At 50.1% G+C, this 18,041-nt stretch overlaps 6 protein-coding genes across 9 annotated transcripts; 2 read left to right on the plus strand and 4 right to left on the minus strand.

Moving 5' to 3' along the window:
• Positions 1-272: 272 nt before the first annotated feature.
• Positions 273-3,873, minus strand: FOXG_01460 (AP-3 complex subunit delta; the record flags this gene model as incomplete). The annotated part of the gene is made up of 7 exons (XM_018378296.1): positions 273-2,027; positions 2,230-2,402; positions 2,454-2,679; positions 2,731-3,114; positions 3,169-3,365; positions 3,429-3,547; positions 3,869-3,873. The coding sequence occupies 7 exons, from the start codon at positions 3,871-3,873 to the stop codon at positions 273-275; spliced, it is 2,859 nt and encodes a 952-aa protein (XP_018234200.1).
• Positions 3,874-4,215: 342 nt separating this feature from the next.
• Positions 4,216-4,845, plus strand: FOXG_18109 (uncharacterized protein; the record flags this gene model as incomplete). The annotated part of the gene is made up of 1 exon (XM_018398162.1): positions 4,216-4,845. One exon carries the CDS (start codon positions 4,216-4,218, stop codon positions 4,843-4,845), a length of 630 nt encoding a protein of 209 aa, XP_018234201.1.
• A 764-nt stretch (positions 4,846-5,609) lies between these two features.
• On the minus strand, positions 5,610-9,975 carry FOXG_01461 (uncharacterized protein; the record flags this gene model as incomplete). Its single annotated transcript, XM_018378297.1, has 5 exons — positions 5,610-5,625; positions 5,679-6,175; positions 6,228-8,229; positions 8,834-9,169; positions 9,734-9,975. 5 exons carry the CDS (start codon positions 9,973-9,975, stop codon positions 5,610-5,612), a joined length of 3,093 nt encoding a protein of 1,030 aa, XP_018234202.1.
• Positions 9,976-12,447: 2,472 nt separating this feature from the next.
• On the minus strand, positions 12,448-14,339 carry FOXG_01462 (uncharacterized protein). Its single transcript, XM_018378298.1, has 3 exons — positions 13,788-14,339; positions 13,528-13,734; positions 12,448-13,475 (listed from the first exon to the last, which is right to left on the minus strand). The coding sequence occupies exons 1-3, from the start codon at positions 14,163-14,165 to the stop codon at positions 13,086-13,088; spliced, it is 975 nt and encodes a 324-aa protein (XP_018234203.1). The 5' UTR covers positions 14,166-14,339; the 3' UTR covers positions 12,448-13,085.
• Positions 14,340-14,357: 18 nt separating this feature from the next.
• FOXG_01463 (uncharacterized protein) lies at positions 14,358-16,828 on the plus strand. Its single transcript, XM_018378299.1, has 2 exons — positions 14,358-14,955; positions 15,158-16,828. The coding sequence occupies exons 1-2, from the start codon at positions 14,577-14,579 to the stop codon at positions 15,991-15,993; spliced, it is 1,215 nt and encodes a 404-aa protein (XP_018234204.1). The 5' UTR covers positions 14,358-14,576; the 3' UTR covers positions 15,994-16,828.
• On the minus strand, positions 14,358-17,919 carry FOXG_01464 (uncharacterized protein). 4 transcript variants are annotated; one of them, XM_018378301.1, is made up of 7 exons: positions 17,482-17,919; positions 17,118-17,215; positions 17,026-17,066; positions 16,900-16,975; positions 16,668-16,850; positions 16,409-16,617; positions 14,358-16,359 (listed from the first exon to the last, which is right to left on the minus strand). In XM_018378301.1, the coding sequence occupies exons 2-7, from the start codon at positions 17,195-17,197 to the stop codon at positions 16,076-16,078; spliced, it is 873 nt and encodes a 290-aa protein (XP_018234206.1). In that variant the 5' UTR covers positions 17,198-17,215; positions 17,482-17,919; the 3' UTR covers positions 14,358-16,075. The 4 variants fall into 4 exon arrangements, with proteins under 4 accessions (XP_018234206.1, XP_018234208.1, XP_018234205.1 ...); XM_018378303.1 differs by having other exon boundaries at positions 14,358-16,617; XM_018378300.1 differs by having other exon boundaries at positions 17,118-17,919.
• Between the last annotated feature and the right edge of the window lie 122 nt (positions 17,920-18,041).

Consider the following 18,041-nt stretch of genomic DNA (forward strand, 5'->3'; position numbering starts at 1 on the left):
GTATTTATGCTGTATCAACATCATGATACGGCAGCGATTCCCTATTCGTTAAGAGACTTGTTTCAGGACATTGATCCAGCTCGGGCTTGATGATATTCTTGAGACGTTGTAAATATTGAGCGAAAAGCGGCCTAGCACATGAAAGGCAGGACATGAGAAATGATTCAAAGATTTTTGATACTTATTATTATCTGCTTGATCCTCCTCCTTCTAACTGAGTGTCTCTGTTATGCTATCGAATGCTCACTCACTCCTAAACCACTTGTGTCCGTCTACTCGTCTTGAATCTCAGCAACACGCTTCTTCTTCTTTTTCTTCTTAGCAACAGCCACTTCACCACCAGAAGCAGGAGACTCGACGCCACGAGCACTGCTATCATCACCGCCTTCTTCCTCTAGGACCGCAGCCCGCGGAGCCTTCTTCTTCTTTTTCTTGGGCTTTACTTCTTCGCCCTCTGCTCCCTCGGCACCAGCATCCTTCTTGGGCTTCTTCTTTTTCTTCTTGACAACTGTGCCCTCAACATCAACGCCCTGTGCCACCTGAATGCGCTCATTCGCACGTTGCATCTCGAGGCGAAGACGCTCAACTTCTTTCATGGCTTGCTGCATCTCAACGTCCTCACGCTGTTGCTGCTCATAGTCGAAACCAGTTGACGGTTGGCCTTCGAGACTGAAGGAGCCGATGCCGCTCGAGTCTACGCCAAGCAAGCCCTGCTTGGTCTTGGTCTTCCGAGCCTTGGACTTTGTGAAGCTGTCAGAGTTATTCTCCGAGTCATAAGATCGAAGACCGCCACTTGCGCTGCCTTCGAGGGTCTCATCTGCGGCAATAACGACTTTTTGTCGTGGCTTTGGCTGTGGTCTTGGGGGCTGTGCAGCAGGCGTTCCGGCTCTTGATAGCTCTAGTTGCATGATAGGTATGGAGTCGATATCCAAGTCGGGTCCGTTGCTGCTCTGGAGAATGTTGTGAATAGGGGTCGAAGTACGAGGAGTGTCGTTGCTGGGAATATAAAAGGGATCATCTCTGTTGCGTTCGAGACGCTCGGCTTTTCTTCGAGCAACAATATCAGCATCCAGATAGGTATCTTCGTCAGCTTGCTGATAAGAAGTTGAGTATTCCTCTGTAGGTTCAGCTATCCTGCTGATGGCTGGTGCGGATGAATCAATGCTTGTAGGTGGTGGCTTCTGGTGGTAATATGTCTCAAACTCATCCGAGTCGTCTGTTGCTAATGTGATAGAGTCGGCTTCTGATAGTAATTTGGCCAGGTTTGCATGAATGGGTTCATCCAAGTCCAGGCCCACGGGTACTGGGACGTTCAGCTGAGCACCCTTGGATACCGAGTTGAGTTCCCAGCCGTTGAAAAGCGACGGGATAGCCTGAGTAAGAAGCAACGGGGGATCTTGCTCAACATCGTCTGTCGACGCCGGTTGAGATGAAGCAGCTTCAGCCGTGAGCTTCAGCAACTCCGTGAACTCAACGGCTCGTTCCTGGACCTCAAGACTAGGGTGTAGTGCTAGAGGCTCAAAGACGTGGATAATGCGCGCCATAAGTAGCGATACCCTCGACTTTCTCTCTGCTGTCCAGGGTTCACTCTCATCCCCAACTATAGTGGCGAAAACTTTTGTGACTGCTTGTAGGGTCGTCGTTAAAACTTCAGGGTTGTTTGTTCGGGGAATGAGCTGTAAGAGGCCATTCAAACCCTCATCTGGAACGGCTAATTGCGAAGCGTATTCGCCCATGATCCATGCAACTGACTTGAGTGCCCCTGAAGTGATTTTGTATCCTGGCGGTGTATCTGTATTGAGCTGGCTGAGAATGATCTCCGCTGCCCTGACAGCCGTTGATCGCATCACCCGGACCTTGACAGCCACATTGCGGAGCTCGTCACCAATCTTTTCTGACACATTGGCCCTGGCCTTTTCAACTGGGCCCAGATCATCATCGACCTTGCGAGAGGCGGGAGCCATGCGAACAAGCTGTGTGAGGACATCAATGTACCAGTCAAAGTCCAAGACACTCGAGTAGTTGTCCTTGGAGCACATTCCCAAAATCCTTCCAATGACGTCGATTCGATAGTCGTCGGGCAAAAGGAGCGGATTCGGCCTTTGGCTTCGGGGGCTGGCTCAGCAAATTTCATCCTCAGATTCGTTTGGGATCATTCGGAGGAGTTCCAGGAAGAGAATTGTCGCGAGCCGGCATGGATGACTTGAGCTGCTTCATGAGGCGGCTCACGATAGACACAAGATTGTCGCCCGTCACCATGCCCTGGACCAAGTCGAGTGCTTGTATTCGGATAGTGATATCGGGGCTGTCGATACATTCCAGAATCACATCCTCCTGCTGAGATACTAAGTAAGGGTGTGTGGTAACGATCTTGTTGAACGCTAGTAAGGCAACATATTTGACTAAGGTCTGGTCAGTTTACATCCATGACAAAGCAACAGTTGAGAACTTACGGTTAGGATCGCCATCTATCATGACCATGCCTCGCAATTTGTTAACACATAGCGTTGCGATCTCATCAGTACCAGAGTCATCAGAGTTTCCTAAGATGCCGCCTTGAATGATTCCGTTGATGCACTCATAGAGCAATGACATAGCAGGAGTGGTCCTAATGATATTGGTCAGAGGAGGTAGCAGCTTTCTCACGAGTCGAGGTTCCAGCGGTGTCAACGTGGCAAACTGAAAAGAGATTAATACAACAGCACCAGAGCTAAAGTGCCGATAGCTTACGAGTTTGATGAGTTTGATGGCCATCCAGTTATTACCACCATCAACCAAGAGCTCGAACAATCGAGGAGCTAAAGGAAGAAAGTCATTCGGTCTTCGCCAGCCAAGCTCGCAGACCACATTGACAATGGCTGCTGTTACGCTGGGATCCTCATCAGGGTCCATGAGGCGCTCCTTGATCTTGGGCCATGCTGCACGAAGAGCCTCGGGGTATACCAAAGCAAGTCGATATAGCGTTACCAATGTCTTCTTTCGAATGTTCGAATGGCTGTGGCTTAATCGCGGTAGCAAGTCCTGCAATGTCGAGAGTGCTAACGAGGGGGTGATGACATGGGGAAGAGTGGCTATAGGGAGAGATATAACCGTCGGAGTCGTCGAACCAAGATCCTGATCATGATGTTAGCTAGAGGCATCAAGAAGCCCAGTATGTGGCCAACAGACCTTCTTCAGCAGATTAGTAGCCAGCATCAGAACCTCAGTGTCGGGTCTAAAGCTCTGGACAGCTCCTAAATATCCAACTCGCTTCTGGTGGTACTTGGGCGACGACATGACCTCAAGGACATGGAACGATGCCCACGACATATCATGTCCGACCATCTCCAGATAAATGAGCTTCAGCAGCGCCGTCGCCTTAAGATCTAAACAGCTCAAGTCAGACCCTCTGTACAGCTAGCTTCTCCCAAACACAACATCGAACTAACCCATATCCTGGCTGCGAACTTCGGCGCGGCACTCCTTGAGGCTCTTCTGGATATACTCCTTCTCATTGCCCTTGTGGTTCCGTAGCCCCCGGATGAGGTCGTAGAGCGACTTTTCAAACCTGCGCGCACACGGTCAATGTCTCTCCCAGAGGTCGATTCGGTGTTGATGCCCTGGCCTACATGGTGAGAAGCTGCCCCGCGGGCGTGGGGCCGGCCGTTGGAGGAGATGCTTATTTAGGTGGTAGGATGTGGTCTCAGGGGCTTCGTGAAGGTATGTTCGACCGGCGCATCTCGTATAATATCGTGAGGAGGAGGATGTTTCGTTCAGCAGCGGATGGAGATGTCGCGTGCTGGTGAGAGTGGATGGGATGGATGGTTGGTTGGTGTTGAGTAAGGTATAGGTGCACTAACTTAACGAGCACTATAGGTACTGTACGTACAGCATCTGCGGCTTTACTTTACTGAGCATGACGGAATCATCCACCGCCCTTGGCTCGGCGAGCAGGACGGCCCGAGCTGGAGAGTGTTTACAGCGGTCAAACCCCCTAACGTTACGAGTTTAGCGGATTGATTACACTGCACCAAGCCAGAGGTGGGGGCGGGCGGAAAGCCTCCACTCCAACTTATTCTCGACTCAGTTTAGCAGAGCCTCAACACCATCATAGATTTTCTGTCACAGCTATTATTCTCTCTGTGTAGACATTCATTATTCGCTTCTAGACCATGAATCTCTCACGACGGTGACACTAGATCAATACAACCCCAATAATTCTCTTAATCCCCTCCAATGGCCCTCCGTTTTCTCCCTCCCAGAGCCGTTGTCGCCCGCTCATCGGCTTCTATATCGAGCATCACCAACCTCACTCGTGCCTCAACACCCCTGCACCGCTCATTCATCACCCTCCCATCCTCCGAACCTCAAAGATTAGCCGCCAACCGCACTCTGCCATACCCCCATGAACCTCTTTACGATCTCATAGCCGACGTGGATTCTTACTCATCGTTCGTCCCTTATTGCTCTCGTTCTCGAGTAACTCGCTGGTCCGATCCCGACCCCGATACCGGGCGACGCTACCCCACACTCGCTGATCTACATGTCGGATGGGGAGGCTTCGACGAGGTCTTTACAAGTAGATTGCGCTGTGTTCCTGGCCAATCTGTCGAAGCCATCAGTGGGGAGACTGCTCCTGGGGGTACAGGGCCTGACGCATCGGCTGTCTTCCGGAGCCTTGTGACACGCTGGTCGGTGAGACCAATTTCTGGTCCACCTTCACCGCGCACTGAGGTCTATCTATCTATCGACTTTCAGTTTACAAACCCACTCTATGGTGCTGTAAGTGCTGCTGTGTCAGATAAGGTCGCCAGCATGATGATAGAAGCCTTTGAGAAGAAGGCCTTTGAGAAGCTAGGACCTTAACGGAAACTCTAATATTGCATACATTAAGTATTATTTGGGTACCTCCCCCTTTTCCAATCCAATTCACATACCTTGATGGAGTCTTGAAGTAGTCTAGATTACTTGCATAGAGTCAGGTGGGCATACCACTATTCACTTAAACGCATGACACAATAGAAGGGACCAAACCCAACTCACTCACGTTGATCAAAAATAAGCTTAACTTTACACAAATCATTCTTCTTCCTACTCCATTCATTCTACATGACGCGTGTCTAGGACGGCCGTGTCTATCAAACGTGCTCGTCCGCCGTATCCAGATCAGAACCAAAATCAAACCAAACGGACAGATAAAAAAAGAAAGAAAAAAAAAAAAAAATAGAGCGTCATCTTTGCGCCAATACCTGGACTTGGTCATCTTCTGGCACAAACAGAACCAAGATGATCGATACAAGTCTTCAACATTGGATCGTGTTCCCATTCCCTCCGTATCGTCGTTTCAACCATATCATCATACTCCGATCCACATGCATATAGGACAATTCGTGACGCCTCTGCGATATGAATACGCTAACCATGAGTTGGGAAAGGATCAAAATTCCACTGTCTCGTTTTTCCATCTTAGACAATAGTAGAAAACCCCAAAAGAAACTGCCAAGGAGATGTTTTCGAAATCAGGCCGGCAGCCGATGCCGGCGAGGTATCTGCAAATAAACAAGTAAAACCGTAAAATCAAATCAAGCTCAAACGATCATTTTCTCATGCTGACATGTCAGTATGGCACCTCATTTCTTGCTAGGCCTGGACGATCGTTAGCTTGTTGTCTCAGTAGTTAGGAGGACTCGAGAGCTCACTTCTTCTTTTGAGGTTTGCCAAACAAAAAGCCTGCCATTCCTGAGTGATCCTTGGATGCCTTCTTGTGCTTGCTGGACTTGCCAGGGGCAGGGCCGACGGTGACAACGTTGGGCGGCATTGGCATATCAGGTCGAACACCTCCTCCGACAGGCCATCCCGCGGGCGGTCGAATTCCTCCAGGGGCCATACCGCCAGGAGGATGCATAGGAGGTCGCATACCTGGGCCCATGGGACGGGGTGGAACAGGAATAGGACCACCGTGCTTGTGTCCATGCATGCCCGGCGCGCCAGGCATCTTGGGGTGTCCCAGTGGAGGCATCTTGTCCATTGGCCACATCGTCATGGTGATAGCCCAATCAGGCTGAACCACCTTCTCCCAAACGGATGGCAGGATGATCTCGCCGTCGGGGCCGATAAGATCATAGTGACCTTCCATTACATGAGGACCCAAAACATCAACTTGCATGAAAGCTTGCTTGATGAGATCCTCCATTCCCTGCAATATCGTTAGCCATTGCTCGTCGCCCGTCATGAACTGAAGTACATACTTGCCAAGTGGCACACAAGTGGAAAGGGAAGCTGAACTTTCGACCAACCGCATCCTTGAATCGGATTGGGGCCTGCTCAGCCTTCTTCTTAGACTCTTCGAGCTTGACCTTTGTCTCCTCTTCAATTTTCGCCTTCAGTTCTGCGGCGGCTTTCTTAGCGGCTTCATCAGCTGCGGCTGCTTCTGCTGCCTTCTTTTTTTCCTCCTCGATTTTCTTAAGAGTCTCAGCCTCTGCCTTCGCGCGAGTTTCCTCTTCGAGCTTCTTGAGCTTTTCGGCTTCCTCGGCCGCTTTCTTTGCGGCAGCTTCCTTAGCCTCTTGCTCAAGTCTCATGAGGCGCTCGGCTTCCTCCTGGGCCTTCTTCGCGGCTGCGGCCTTTGCATCAGCCTCCTCTTGTAGTGCTTTCTCAAACCGAACTCGAGCAAGCTCTTCAGCACGCTTTCGCTCTTCCTCCTCTTTCTGCCTCTTCTCCTCAGCAGCCCTTAGTTCAGCCTCAAATTTCAGTCGAGCTTCTCTTTCGGCCCTGACCCTCTCTTCAGCTTCTCTCTTACCACGCTCCTCCGCTGCCCTCAATTCAGCCTCGAGCTTCAGACGAGCCTCTTCTTCGGCCTTGGCCTTGGCTTCGGCCTCTGCTTTGCGCTGTTCGGCGGCTGCCTTCATCTCTGCCTCATACTTTTCTCGGGCCTCCCTTTCTGCTTGTGCGCGCGCTGCAGCCTCAGCCTTCCGTTGTTCTTCAGCTGCCTTCGCTGCAGCCTCGAACTTCTTTCTGGCTTCTTCTTCAGCTTGGATGCGAGCCTCTGCCTCGGCCTTTCTTCGGTCCTCAGCGGCCTTCATCTCTGCTTCAAATCTGAGCCGAGCCTTCTCCTCGGCTTCTGCCATAGCGCGAGCGTGCTCCTGAGCGCGTTTCTCTTCAGCCTTTCGTTCGGCTTCCATTCTCTCTCGGGCAGCTTTTTCTGCCTCAAGCCTGGCCCTTTCGATCTCTTTCTTGGCTTCCTCTTGTGCCAGTCTCATGTCCTCCATTCTTCGAGTGAAGGCTTCCTCGGCTTCTTTTCGGATTTGTGCCTCAGCTTCTTTTTGCTTTTCGGCAGCCTTGACCTTCTCCTCCATAGCTTTAAACGCAGCAATCTCAGCTTCCAATCGAATCTTCTCCGGATCTTCTTTGGGGGGAGCGGGTGTGGCTGGCTTGGCAGGAGCCTCAGTAGGCGGAGGAGGTGGTGGTGTAGTGAGTTGCCCAGGTGGTATTCCAGCCATGTGGGGTGGCCCGTAGAGAGGATGAGGCTGTACAGCGCCATAGTAACCACTCGGAGGTTGTTGATAAGGCATCAGATCATACATGCCTCTTCCTTCGCCTCCATAGCCAGCACCGTAAGGGCTGGCAGGTTCGCCATAGCCGAAAGGCACCATCTGGCTGTTAGCAGGGTATCCCATATAGGGTCCCATTTGGTTTTGATATCCTGGCTGCTGGCCTCTGCCGTACATTTGACCGGGGCCAGGGCGCCCGCCGGGCTGGGGGTGCCCATAAGCGCCACGGCCATAGGCGCCATACCCACGAGGATCTTCCAGATTGGCGGTGGGTGGCGCTGCACGATCGCGCCGCGGTCTACGGTAAGACTGTCTAGGCTCCTCTTCAGGTTGGTAAAGATCCTGGGGAGGACCTTGTTGACGGGATTGCAATTGATGAGGTGGCGGTTGGCGAGGAGGTAATTGCTGGTGATGAGCAAGCTGCTGGTGGTGTGGTGGTGGATATTGAGGTTGAGGCGGAAGCTGGTGAAGAGGGAGCTGATGCTGACGCTGAGAGAGGTGATGACGATAATGTTGATCGTGGTCGCTAGTTGAGGCAGAGTCAGACGGGCCAAGACCGTCGTCTTCGTCGTCGTATTCGTCGTCGTAAAGGTCCTCTTCAGAGTCGGTGTAGTCCTGGCTGGTCTCCTGCGAAGAATCGTCGCTGTAAGATGCTGTCCCAGAGGCGGACGTCTCAGTAGGACGAGTGCCGGAGGTAGGGGCTCTGGAAGAAGGGCGTTGTTTGAGCCTGGTAAGATGAGAGTGTGAGCTGTATGATCAAGAGCGTAATGCGCAATAGATGAAGCGCAAGTGTAGGAGAGACAAGTAAACAAAGCTAGAGGGGGCGCAGTTGAGACAACTAGTACGGTGGATATGAGAGAGACAAGAAGGGGAGGGAGGGGAGGAACGCAAGCGCTGAAAGATATGGGTAGGATGGTAATGGAGGGAGGGGACTCACATAGCAAATACTTGGTGGGATGCCCTCTACCCACGACAATCCACAGGAGAAAGCCGGAGTAAAGGCGCTGAATGTAGGTTGGAAAGGAAGAAGATAGGCAACAAGCACAAGTAATGCTCAGCTGACAGGGTAGAAACAATGCCTAGCAACCCCCAAAGTAACAGAGCCAACGATGGGGGAAACGGAGGACGAGGTCGTAGCCGCAGTAGAAGAAAAAAAACACAACGGCAAGTGTTTTGGTACGAGGGTCGTGGCGAGGAAGAATTGGACTTGCGCGACAGGCGTAGAGTGAGGGGTCGTAAAATTAAGTGAGTACGCCACCAAAAGATGACGAGGGCGTGACAGCGGAAGGGAAAGGTCGGCTGGTCACGAAAGCAGTGAGACGGGGGAAATGCCTGCTTGTGAAGCTGGCGCGGAGTCGCAGAACAAGAAATGAACGATGGTGCCTTGTGGTTGCTGACCGAGGAGGGTACCAAAGTTGTATCTAGCAGAGTGCTTGCTTGCTGTACGGCGCACGTTAAGATCAGGCGCAAAAGAGTGTGGGCGGGGTGGATTCAGGCGGCGGTTGCGAGGATGGAAAAGCGGCAGAAATCGATCGGCGGTGAGGGGTTCCAGATCGTTTACTGATGGGCCACTGGTCGAATTCTGACCAATACAGTTGGGAGCGGCGTTAATAATGTCTGCAGAGGTCGAATTGATGTTTTGCCTGCAGAGAATTAGCTCTCTTGTTAACCAAAAGACAAATTGACAAACAACCGCTCCAGAGTGAATCAAAGGAAACGACGAACGACCGTTGTATCGCAACGGCGAAAGCTTGTCGAACCAGAGCTGTGGGTGTGCGTGTAAGTAAAGTATACTTTAAAATTCGGGTGTGTCCGTACGGTCTAAATTTTTTGAAAACGGACAAACTTGATGGTCACAGGATGCCAGTCCGAGCTTCGTGTGTTAGAGGAAATCAATGATTTCAACTAAGAAGACGACAATCAGTTAGTAAAGTTAGACATAAGGTAAAAAAAAAAATCATCTAGATAAAATCTTGAAGAGTGAATATCCCAGTTGGTCAGGATCTTTATCCCTTGCATGAGGACTGAGCAACATAGTGGCGCGGAAAAATTTCCTGCGAACCCAGTCCCTCGACTCGAAACGGTGATATGAACAGGACAATAGGTTGGATATTGCCTTGAGCCTAGGAGAGTAGCGTCGATTGAGCACCAGCACAACGCTCGATCACCAAAGTTTCCTGCATCGTGAAGCCATTCCAAGTGCTCACTGGGAAGACTTGCTGGGCACCAAAACATCGTTCTTGTCAGCCGCCCTGAACTGGGGCACCCTGGTTTGTCGCCCTGTCGATGGAGTCGGTGGGGACCCTGTTAAAGTATTCATGCTGCTAGCGCTCGTTGGGCTGGAGTTGGCGGGATGTTTAGGCGGTCCATCGATCTGAGTGGCCGTGCTGGAAGCCGCTGGAGTACTTGGCTCCCAAACTCCCGGTTTATCCCAGGCGTCCGCTGCCATTTCCAGTCTGTCAAATGGCTCTCCCCTGTGCGCATCTACGTTTTGGGTCTTCGTAGGCTAGTGGTAGGGTGTCAAGGTCTGTGAAAGCAGTTGCCCAACCCTGTGTGGGGGCCGTAAAGAGCGAGCCTCAAAGCCTAATGGTCCTGTTGGTCATGGAAAGGACCTAGAGCTGTGGCAGGGAAGGGAGAGTGGCAGTGGTGATGTTACAGTAACGACAAAGTATTGTAGCATCGCCGTAGGATGAGCAGACCGCAACGAGGTACGAGAAAGAGTGCCTGAGCAAGGTAGTCCAGATGGAGGTACTGCGGACTATGTGCGGCGGTGTTTCTTTGGTTCGCAGAGTGGGCATGGCCATGAACGAATGAGTGAATGTCATGCAGTCATTGACCTGCTTCCCGTTGATGCTAGCTAAAAGCTACCGCCGGGGCATATTCGCTTGCTCAGCTGTTTTGACATGACCAGTGATGATCACATGGACCATCTTTTCTGGAGTTGAGCCCACCCCCAGAGATACATCCGAGACAAGAAAGGTGTCCATGCGGAGAAGAGAGAAAGAGAAGGAAGATGATGCTAGAGAGGGAATGGTAGACATTATTGGAGTCAATACATACCTTGCGACGGTATAGTTTGATGTCTGTTTGAAGATCTTGACGAGACAAATTTGATAGCAACGGCAAGACAAGTCTAAACCAAAATTCTATCAACGAAAGCGTTGTTGTTTGATGGATTGTTTTTGTGAATCGGTAGTGGACGGTAGCCAGCTTGTTTAGCGGGGACTTTGACGATGGAGGGGGTGGTGGGGTGAGATTAATGTATTTGTAGTAGCCCGAAGTGTGCAAGTGGAAGTGTAAGTGCAAGTCAAACAGTGACTTTCTGTTTAGAGCGTGAAGGAATCAAGATTCAGTTTCATTCGGTTAGATAGGGCATGGATGGACCCATGGGATGGATGGAATGAAAGACTTCTTTCAGTAAAAGAGATTTCGAGTTGTACGCACAACAAATAAGAAGAGAGAGAAAAAAAACAAGGAAAATGACAGCAAAAAAAGAAAAAAAGGAGGCCTAGGGCCAGACTCTCTCTGACTCTGACTCTGACTCTTTCTCTTCAGCTGGGCTGAAAAAGGATCCAGGGATACCATGGCGGTGCTGCAGCCCAACGTTACGCAGTCTCCAGTCAAAGATTGGATGCACAAATTTTTTAGTTGCTGGGGAGGCAGACACAGAATTCCAGTGAATCGCTGCTTGAATCGCTGACCGCCAAAAATGATATCGATGTCTCTTTTTTAGCGCCGAGGTCAACCGTTTGTTGTCGAACTCAACACTACTAACTTCAAAAGTGGATATCATCTGTGTTGTAGACGGGATATATCGCGTTTCAACCTGGAGATATACTGGAGTTTCTGATATCATCATGAAACAGGTAATTGAGCACATCTCAAACAGAGAGTTCCTGTCCGACAAAGGCTGCGCAACGTCATTGTCCAATGATATATCATATTCGACCGTTTGCGAAACGTGAAATCGGAACGGACCGAGGCGCAGTGTCGCTATCCGAACTAAAAATCACTGTATAATTGAAGTGGTGAAGCTCGCAATTGATTATTCGGTATCAGATAAAATTATAGGAGAAAAGAAGTAGAAAGAAACCTCAGGCATTGGCAAACTACGAGGCCCTTATATCCCTAATTCACTGTCATTTTTGAGTTCTGTTTTCCCCTTCTTCTTTCAGTCAACGAGAACAAAGCAAACCTATCGCCTCGCAATGATCCTCTTCAACCCGCTACCCCCCATTCCGCGACTGGCTAAAAAGCACGATTTGCGCCCCATTTCCAGCGTTGAGGCCCGAAAGTAGGAACCCAAGGCCAGCTCATCCATCGCGAGACACCCACAACAACTCCGTGAACTGCAACAATAAACAGGGTTTCCATCATGGTTGTGATCAAAACTGCTGAGATTTGCATCCAGCTCAAAAGTCTTCAACGGTTGTGTAGAGATGTTGAATTGAACTTACTCATCTGCCTCTCATATTCACACATACTCATCTCAACTTGATACCACCTAGCCAGGAATAGCAGACACCAAACATTAGCATTTCCACCTTCCCGCAGAGCCTCAGCCATCTAGGCGTAGCCAAGTGGACAGTGGCGAAGAAATTACAACCCATTTTCACCACGAATTGGCTTCCATCTGACACCTTTCAGCAGTCCATCCCCTGTCACTATGAACCCAGCGATGGAAACAGCCGGGTGAAGAATGTCGCTGAATAAGCCCATCAAGGAGGTATCAGCGGTTTAACTCAATACAAATCCCATATTACAAAGAATGGGTTGAGAACATGTCACCACGAGACCCAGACCCTGGGTGTAAGTTGAGTTAGTGATCAACCATCGTCCCGCTGGTGCCATGGCGGTTCGCTTACAAGTGATCCATAATCAGGGCCATCATTGGCAATCCATGGGGAATAAACATGATGTTCCGCATTCAACGTGGAGAAAGTCAATCTCTCTTAGTTTCGAGTTTCAATGCCCATGGTGTCCTGATCACTGTGAGACCCAAAACATCGTGTGTTCTAACCCTTAGACCAATCTTGGTGGTACTCAAAGATGCTTCCTATAGTATTACAGAAGGGAACCGAAACTGATCCCTCTGTTGCTTGTTGTAAATTTCTGCCTAAGCCAGCAGTTGGTATTGGGTAGCTCCAATTCTGTAAATTCAACACATCGCCCCGGTCAAACTTGATTATCACCCACCTCAGAGTCAGGTATACCCCACCGACCTGTCCCTGTATGGCGCCACGTGCAGATGCCCAGCAATGCCGAGTTGGGCATTGTTGCCTCCACTTCTAAGTTATCTGTCAAAGCCTCAGAGGACCGCTTTTGTCTGTCTTATGCTCTGCCTCTCCCATTCCACATTTTCTGGCCCAAGACCTGTCGGCCGTTGCAAGTGAACTAGTCAGGCACATTCACGCACCGGACTCCACGGGAAGAACTTCCTGTCAAAAATATGGTACGTGTCTCGACCACGCCTGTACTCGCTGTTCTGAGTCACAGCATCGCAATTGCAGCAAGTCTGCCCTGTCATTGGGCGAGACTCTTATGTGCTGTATGCGTCGCTCACCGGACGACCTCTGCCGATGACTTGTCAAGAAGCTCGCGAGCCGCAGCAATCTCGTCTGCATTGTATCCTTGCCACAGGGGTTCCCGAGCCCCATATCGACGAACGATCTCCGCTAGCTTCGCTGTGGCTGCCTGGTTCAATTTTGTAAGAGTCTGCTGGTCTGGCAGAGAGAACTCATCACTCTCTGATTGCTTCTTGAGCTTGGCATATTCAGCCAGAATCTTATCAGTGACCTTCTTCAGGCCATAATAGCCCCGGAGATAGTCTTCGCAAAGCTCAATGCTTCGGCAAAATCGCTTTACCGAGCTCGCCAGGTACTTCTGAGGAGATCCATCACTTGTTTCGTTGGCTGCCATCAACGTCACCTCGCCTAGCCTTGCGTGCAACTATTCAGCAGTGTCAGATAGGGTCGTTCCTAAGAACCGAAAAGTAACGTACGTTCCACGCATTTGGTGCTAGCACAAGAACCTCTTCCATAGCGTAGATAGCTTGGGAGTACAGGCCTTGAGAAAGGTAGAGGTCCGATAGCTCAGACCAGGCCTCGGCATCTGTAGGGTTGAACTCGAGCAACCATACTAGAGCCGCGATTGCCTCCGTTGTCTTTCCCATGGATCGCAAAAGAGCTACTCGTCGCTTCGCGATATACTAATGTTTGTCAGTACGGCGTGTTGATGGCCACAAGACGTCGTCATGCTCACAATGTTTGTTCCATCCTGCTGCAGAAGATCCTCGTATTCCTTCAGCACTTCCTGAAGCTCGCTGTTGTTTGTCGCCTCCGCCTCCTTGATCAATCCCTTGAGTGCCATAACGCGTTCGTTCTCATCGCCGAAACGCAATAACAACCTTTCCAAGCACAGATGCGCTGAATCGTCGTCGCCTGTTCGAAGACATGTGATGATGAGGTTTTCGTAGATCGTCCATAGCTCAGGTGTTTCGGCTGCCGAAAAGAGTGATACAAGAGGAGAAGCCGAGAAGGCCTTGGGGTTGCGCTTCAAGATGATGGGAGCTTGTTGCGCAAGGTGGAGAGCTTCAGCAGGTGATAACTGGCCTTGTGGCCTGGTGAGAGAGGGGACCATATTGCTACAATGAGTTTGTGACGGTCGCTTCGGTGTAAGTATCGAATGTTCGGCAGAATAAAAGGTCTTATAGTGACAGATTCGGCGGGAGGGAAGGATGGCGTATATCGTCTACCTCACAATGGTATAGGTCAATTGAACAAAGGAGGATTGATGCTACGTGCACCATCGACCACAATTCGCATATGACTGGCTGCTTGTCAGAAGCTCCTGGACTGCGGGTTATCTAATAGTCCGGTAGAAATCGCTAAGTCTTCTAATTGGATAAACTCCGCCCCACACTCAAATATTCCAAGACAAAATCCATCTCTCCACAGAAATTTTTCTTGAACCTCGAGCATCCTTCTTCCTCACTTCCGCAGTGTCAACTACTTGTGCCGTAAAAAGCACACTGCTTGCGCCTGCGAGTGCATGCTTCAAGGACATCACGAGTCCAAGATGGCGTCTTCAGCGCCAAGTGGCGAGGCCGTCGCGAGCCCGACACTCGAGTCGATTCCTGTCCAGGACATGGCCGCGTTGGACGTCAAGGATCCGGTCACCGAGGCCGTCACCGAAGCTGCCGTACCCGAGACTGAGGCTGCTGAGGTGCCGCCTCATCGATCGCATGACCCTACCAACAACTTGAAGCGGAGTGATCCCTTCCAGTTTGGTAGCCGGTATTTGAATGAAGGAGATGATGTCTTCGAGTTCAATGCCTGGGACCACGTTGAGACTGACGATGCATACAAGGAGTATGCTGAGGAGCAGTACGCGAAGCAGCGTCAACATCCTGTCTCGGACTTTGAAAAGAGTAAGTCAACCACCCAAAATTTCACACAGCGTGCTTTTTTCTCCTGGTGTCCTGATGATACACAACCAATGCATAGTTCATCTGAATCTACTGAAGACAAACTATACCTTCTTATTCTTTCGCTCCCATCTGATTTACATCATATCCTCACATTTCTTCTCGCAATCATAAACATTGTAGAGTTGCTAACATGACAACTCAGGAAAATTCAGTCAGGACCCTGCTAGATGGTGGAATTTGTTCTACAAGAACAATGCCGCCAACTTTTTCAAGAATCGCAAATGGCTCCAACAGGAATTCCCTGTTCTGGCCGAGGTAACCAAGGAAGATGCCGGTCCCAAGGTCATCTTGGAGATTGGTGCTGGAGCCGGTAATACGGCCTTCCCTGTCTTGGCCGAGAATAAGAACCCGCAACTGAAGATCCATGCCTGCGACTACTCAAAGACAGCCGTAGAGGTCATTCGCAAGAATGAAGCGTACAACCCTGAGTTTATCCAGGCTGACGTATGGGACGTCACCAGTGATGACTTGCCGCCTGGACTCGAGGAAGGCTCCGTAGATGTCGCCGTGTTGATTTTCATCTTCTCTGCCTTGTCGCCTGATCAATGGGCCAAGGCTGTTCACAACGTCCACCGAGTACTCAAGCCGGGAGGCCTGGTCTGCTTCCGAGACTATGGAAGAGGAGATCTGGCCCAGGTCCGGTTCCGCAAGGGTCGATACCTGGACGAAAACTTTTACATCCGAGGCGACGGCACACGTGTTTATTTCTTTGACAGGGATCAGCTCGCCGATATCTGGACTGGCAAGGTGGCCGACGAGGATGTTAGGGCTACCCTAGAACCTGCCACTGCCGACTCGACAGCTGAGGCCGAGAATGGTACAGACGCTGCTCAAAACTCAGACATAGAGGAGATCAAGACAAAGATACCCCTGTTCGAGGTGGAGAAGCTTGGTGTTGATCGACGATTGCTCGTTAACAGAGCCTCAAAACTCAAGATGTATAGATGCTGGCTACAAGGTCGCTTTAGAAAGAAATAGACTATAACATCTCAAGATGAACACATGATCCTTCCCTTATATGTGTGATGGGATGAGGCTCCTACACTATAATCCTGGTACTCTAGTAGAGTAAAAGATCACGTATCTTGGCTCTCTTATCGGCACCAAAGCCTATGCCGTCCAGGTAGGCATTTAGTCCACCATATTTGTCATCGAGGTGTTTTTGGACACCAACAATCATATCATCCGCAGTGTGAAGCCACTCGTCTGTCAATCCGATTTCCCGAATCTCAACTAGACGTTGTTCACGTTCGGGAATAAGGGCCTCGTCACTGAGAGCATAGTCATACTCAATGGCCGAGACAGGAACATCGAGGATCATAAGCACCAGCGCGCAAATGAGACCTATTCAGGAGTCAGCTCCAACACGAGTCGAAATATGGGGTCTTATTACCTGTGCGGTCTTTGCCCTGAGTGCAGTGAACGATAGAAGGAAGAGCAGCCTGGTTGGCATAAAGTGACAGAGCCTCACGAATCTCCCGAGTGGATTGATCGATCGTATCAAGACCTAAGCCTACAAGTCCGCGAGGAATCATGACCTGCTGCCCGAGGATATTGATCGCTTCAGTACGGTAGCCACAAACAAACAGGAACACCACACGGCTAAGGAGAAGTCAGTGACTAGTTTCGACATGGAGGTGTTCACTACTCACAAGAAGTCCCACCATGAGAGCTGACTTAGGAGGAACAGTTCGAAGGGGCGTCCTGTGATCTTGACTTGTCGATAGTCCAGTCCAGATATTTGGAGTGGTTCAGCAAGAGCTTCATTGGACTTAACGAGAGCAGGAATATTGGACTGTTCCTTCCGTCGTTGTGCTTGGTTCAGGTGCTCGGTTCTTGGTGCCTGTCAGTATGTCGTTCTTTTGAGGAACCTTTCAGTCTCACTTGGTCCTCAGGTCTATGACCGTCTTGATACCCAGTTCATCTCTGATGAGCTGTCTGTCTGAAAGAGTGGCATCATCTAGAGTTGTCTCAGCAATTGTCAGGTGCATCTATGTGTGACGTTCATACCTGGTCTGGCAGAGCGGTAGAACAAACCCTCACGAATTCGCCTAATGAGAATTAGTTAACAATGTCTCCTCGTACGCAAAAAGCCGTGATACCTTGTGCCTAAAAAGTCATTGACCGTTTTGCCAACATCGCGAAAGTTGAGAACGTTCTCAAGGCCAACAGAGGAAGTCATAATGGTTTGCCAAGAAACCTGATGCGTGGGAATAAAGTTAGCAAGTCTAATCCAGGGTCCTCAAGCCACCGATAGGATTGCAGCTGGCTGTGTACGGTAGTTGCAGCGCATTGACGATGAACTAGTGAGCGGACAGGAAGAGACCCGGAGCAACATCAAGTTGGTGTGCAACACAGACTTGAAACCAGGGTTTGTAGCATTACGAGAAATCGATCAATCAAGCCAAATGCGCCTCAAGAGATCGGAGGGTTCAAAGCGGACGCTAGGAGAGGGCTAAAACACACCAAAAAGGCGACGAGCAGCGTCGATCTCAATTTCAATACCGAAAACGCCGAGTGATCATTCCGGAGCTAAGAAAAGACAAGATGCACCGTTGATTCTCAGGTGAAGATACAGATTCCGTCCGAAGTTTCAGGTACAGACTTTGTTTCTCTTCCAGTAACTTGAGGTAGAGATCTGTCTGTTGCCTGGTCGAGACTCAACCTTGTGGCTTCGTGTCTAGTCGTTCTCAGCTTGATCTTGGCTTGATAGGTTGAGCAAAAGAACCATCTAATGCCAATTGGGAGATATCTTCAATGTATGACGGGAAGCTAAAAAATTGCTAAGCTGATAGAGATACAGTGCGAATTGATAGCGGTGTGATGTGGTGTGGCAGTGTTACAGTCGCTACGTAGTGGAGAGACAGGAGGAAGCTGAGATAGCTGAAGATGAGCCATTCGCTATTGATAACGGTGACAAGACAGGGAATGTCTGGAGAGAGCTGTATTTGGAGAATATCCACTGTGTTCAGCTCCCAAGGGGACGGAGTTCCCATACCGAAGAACCAACAATCAAAGCTGAATAT

The sequence above is a fragment of the Fusarium oxysporum genome, chromosome 5 (genome assembly GCF_000149955.1).
Source record: "Fusarium oxysporum f. sp. lycopersici 4287 chromosome 5, whole genome shotgun sequence".
NCBI lineage: Eukaryota > Fungi > Ascomycota > Sordariomycetes > Hypocreales > Nectriaceae > Fusarium > Fusarium oxysporum.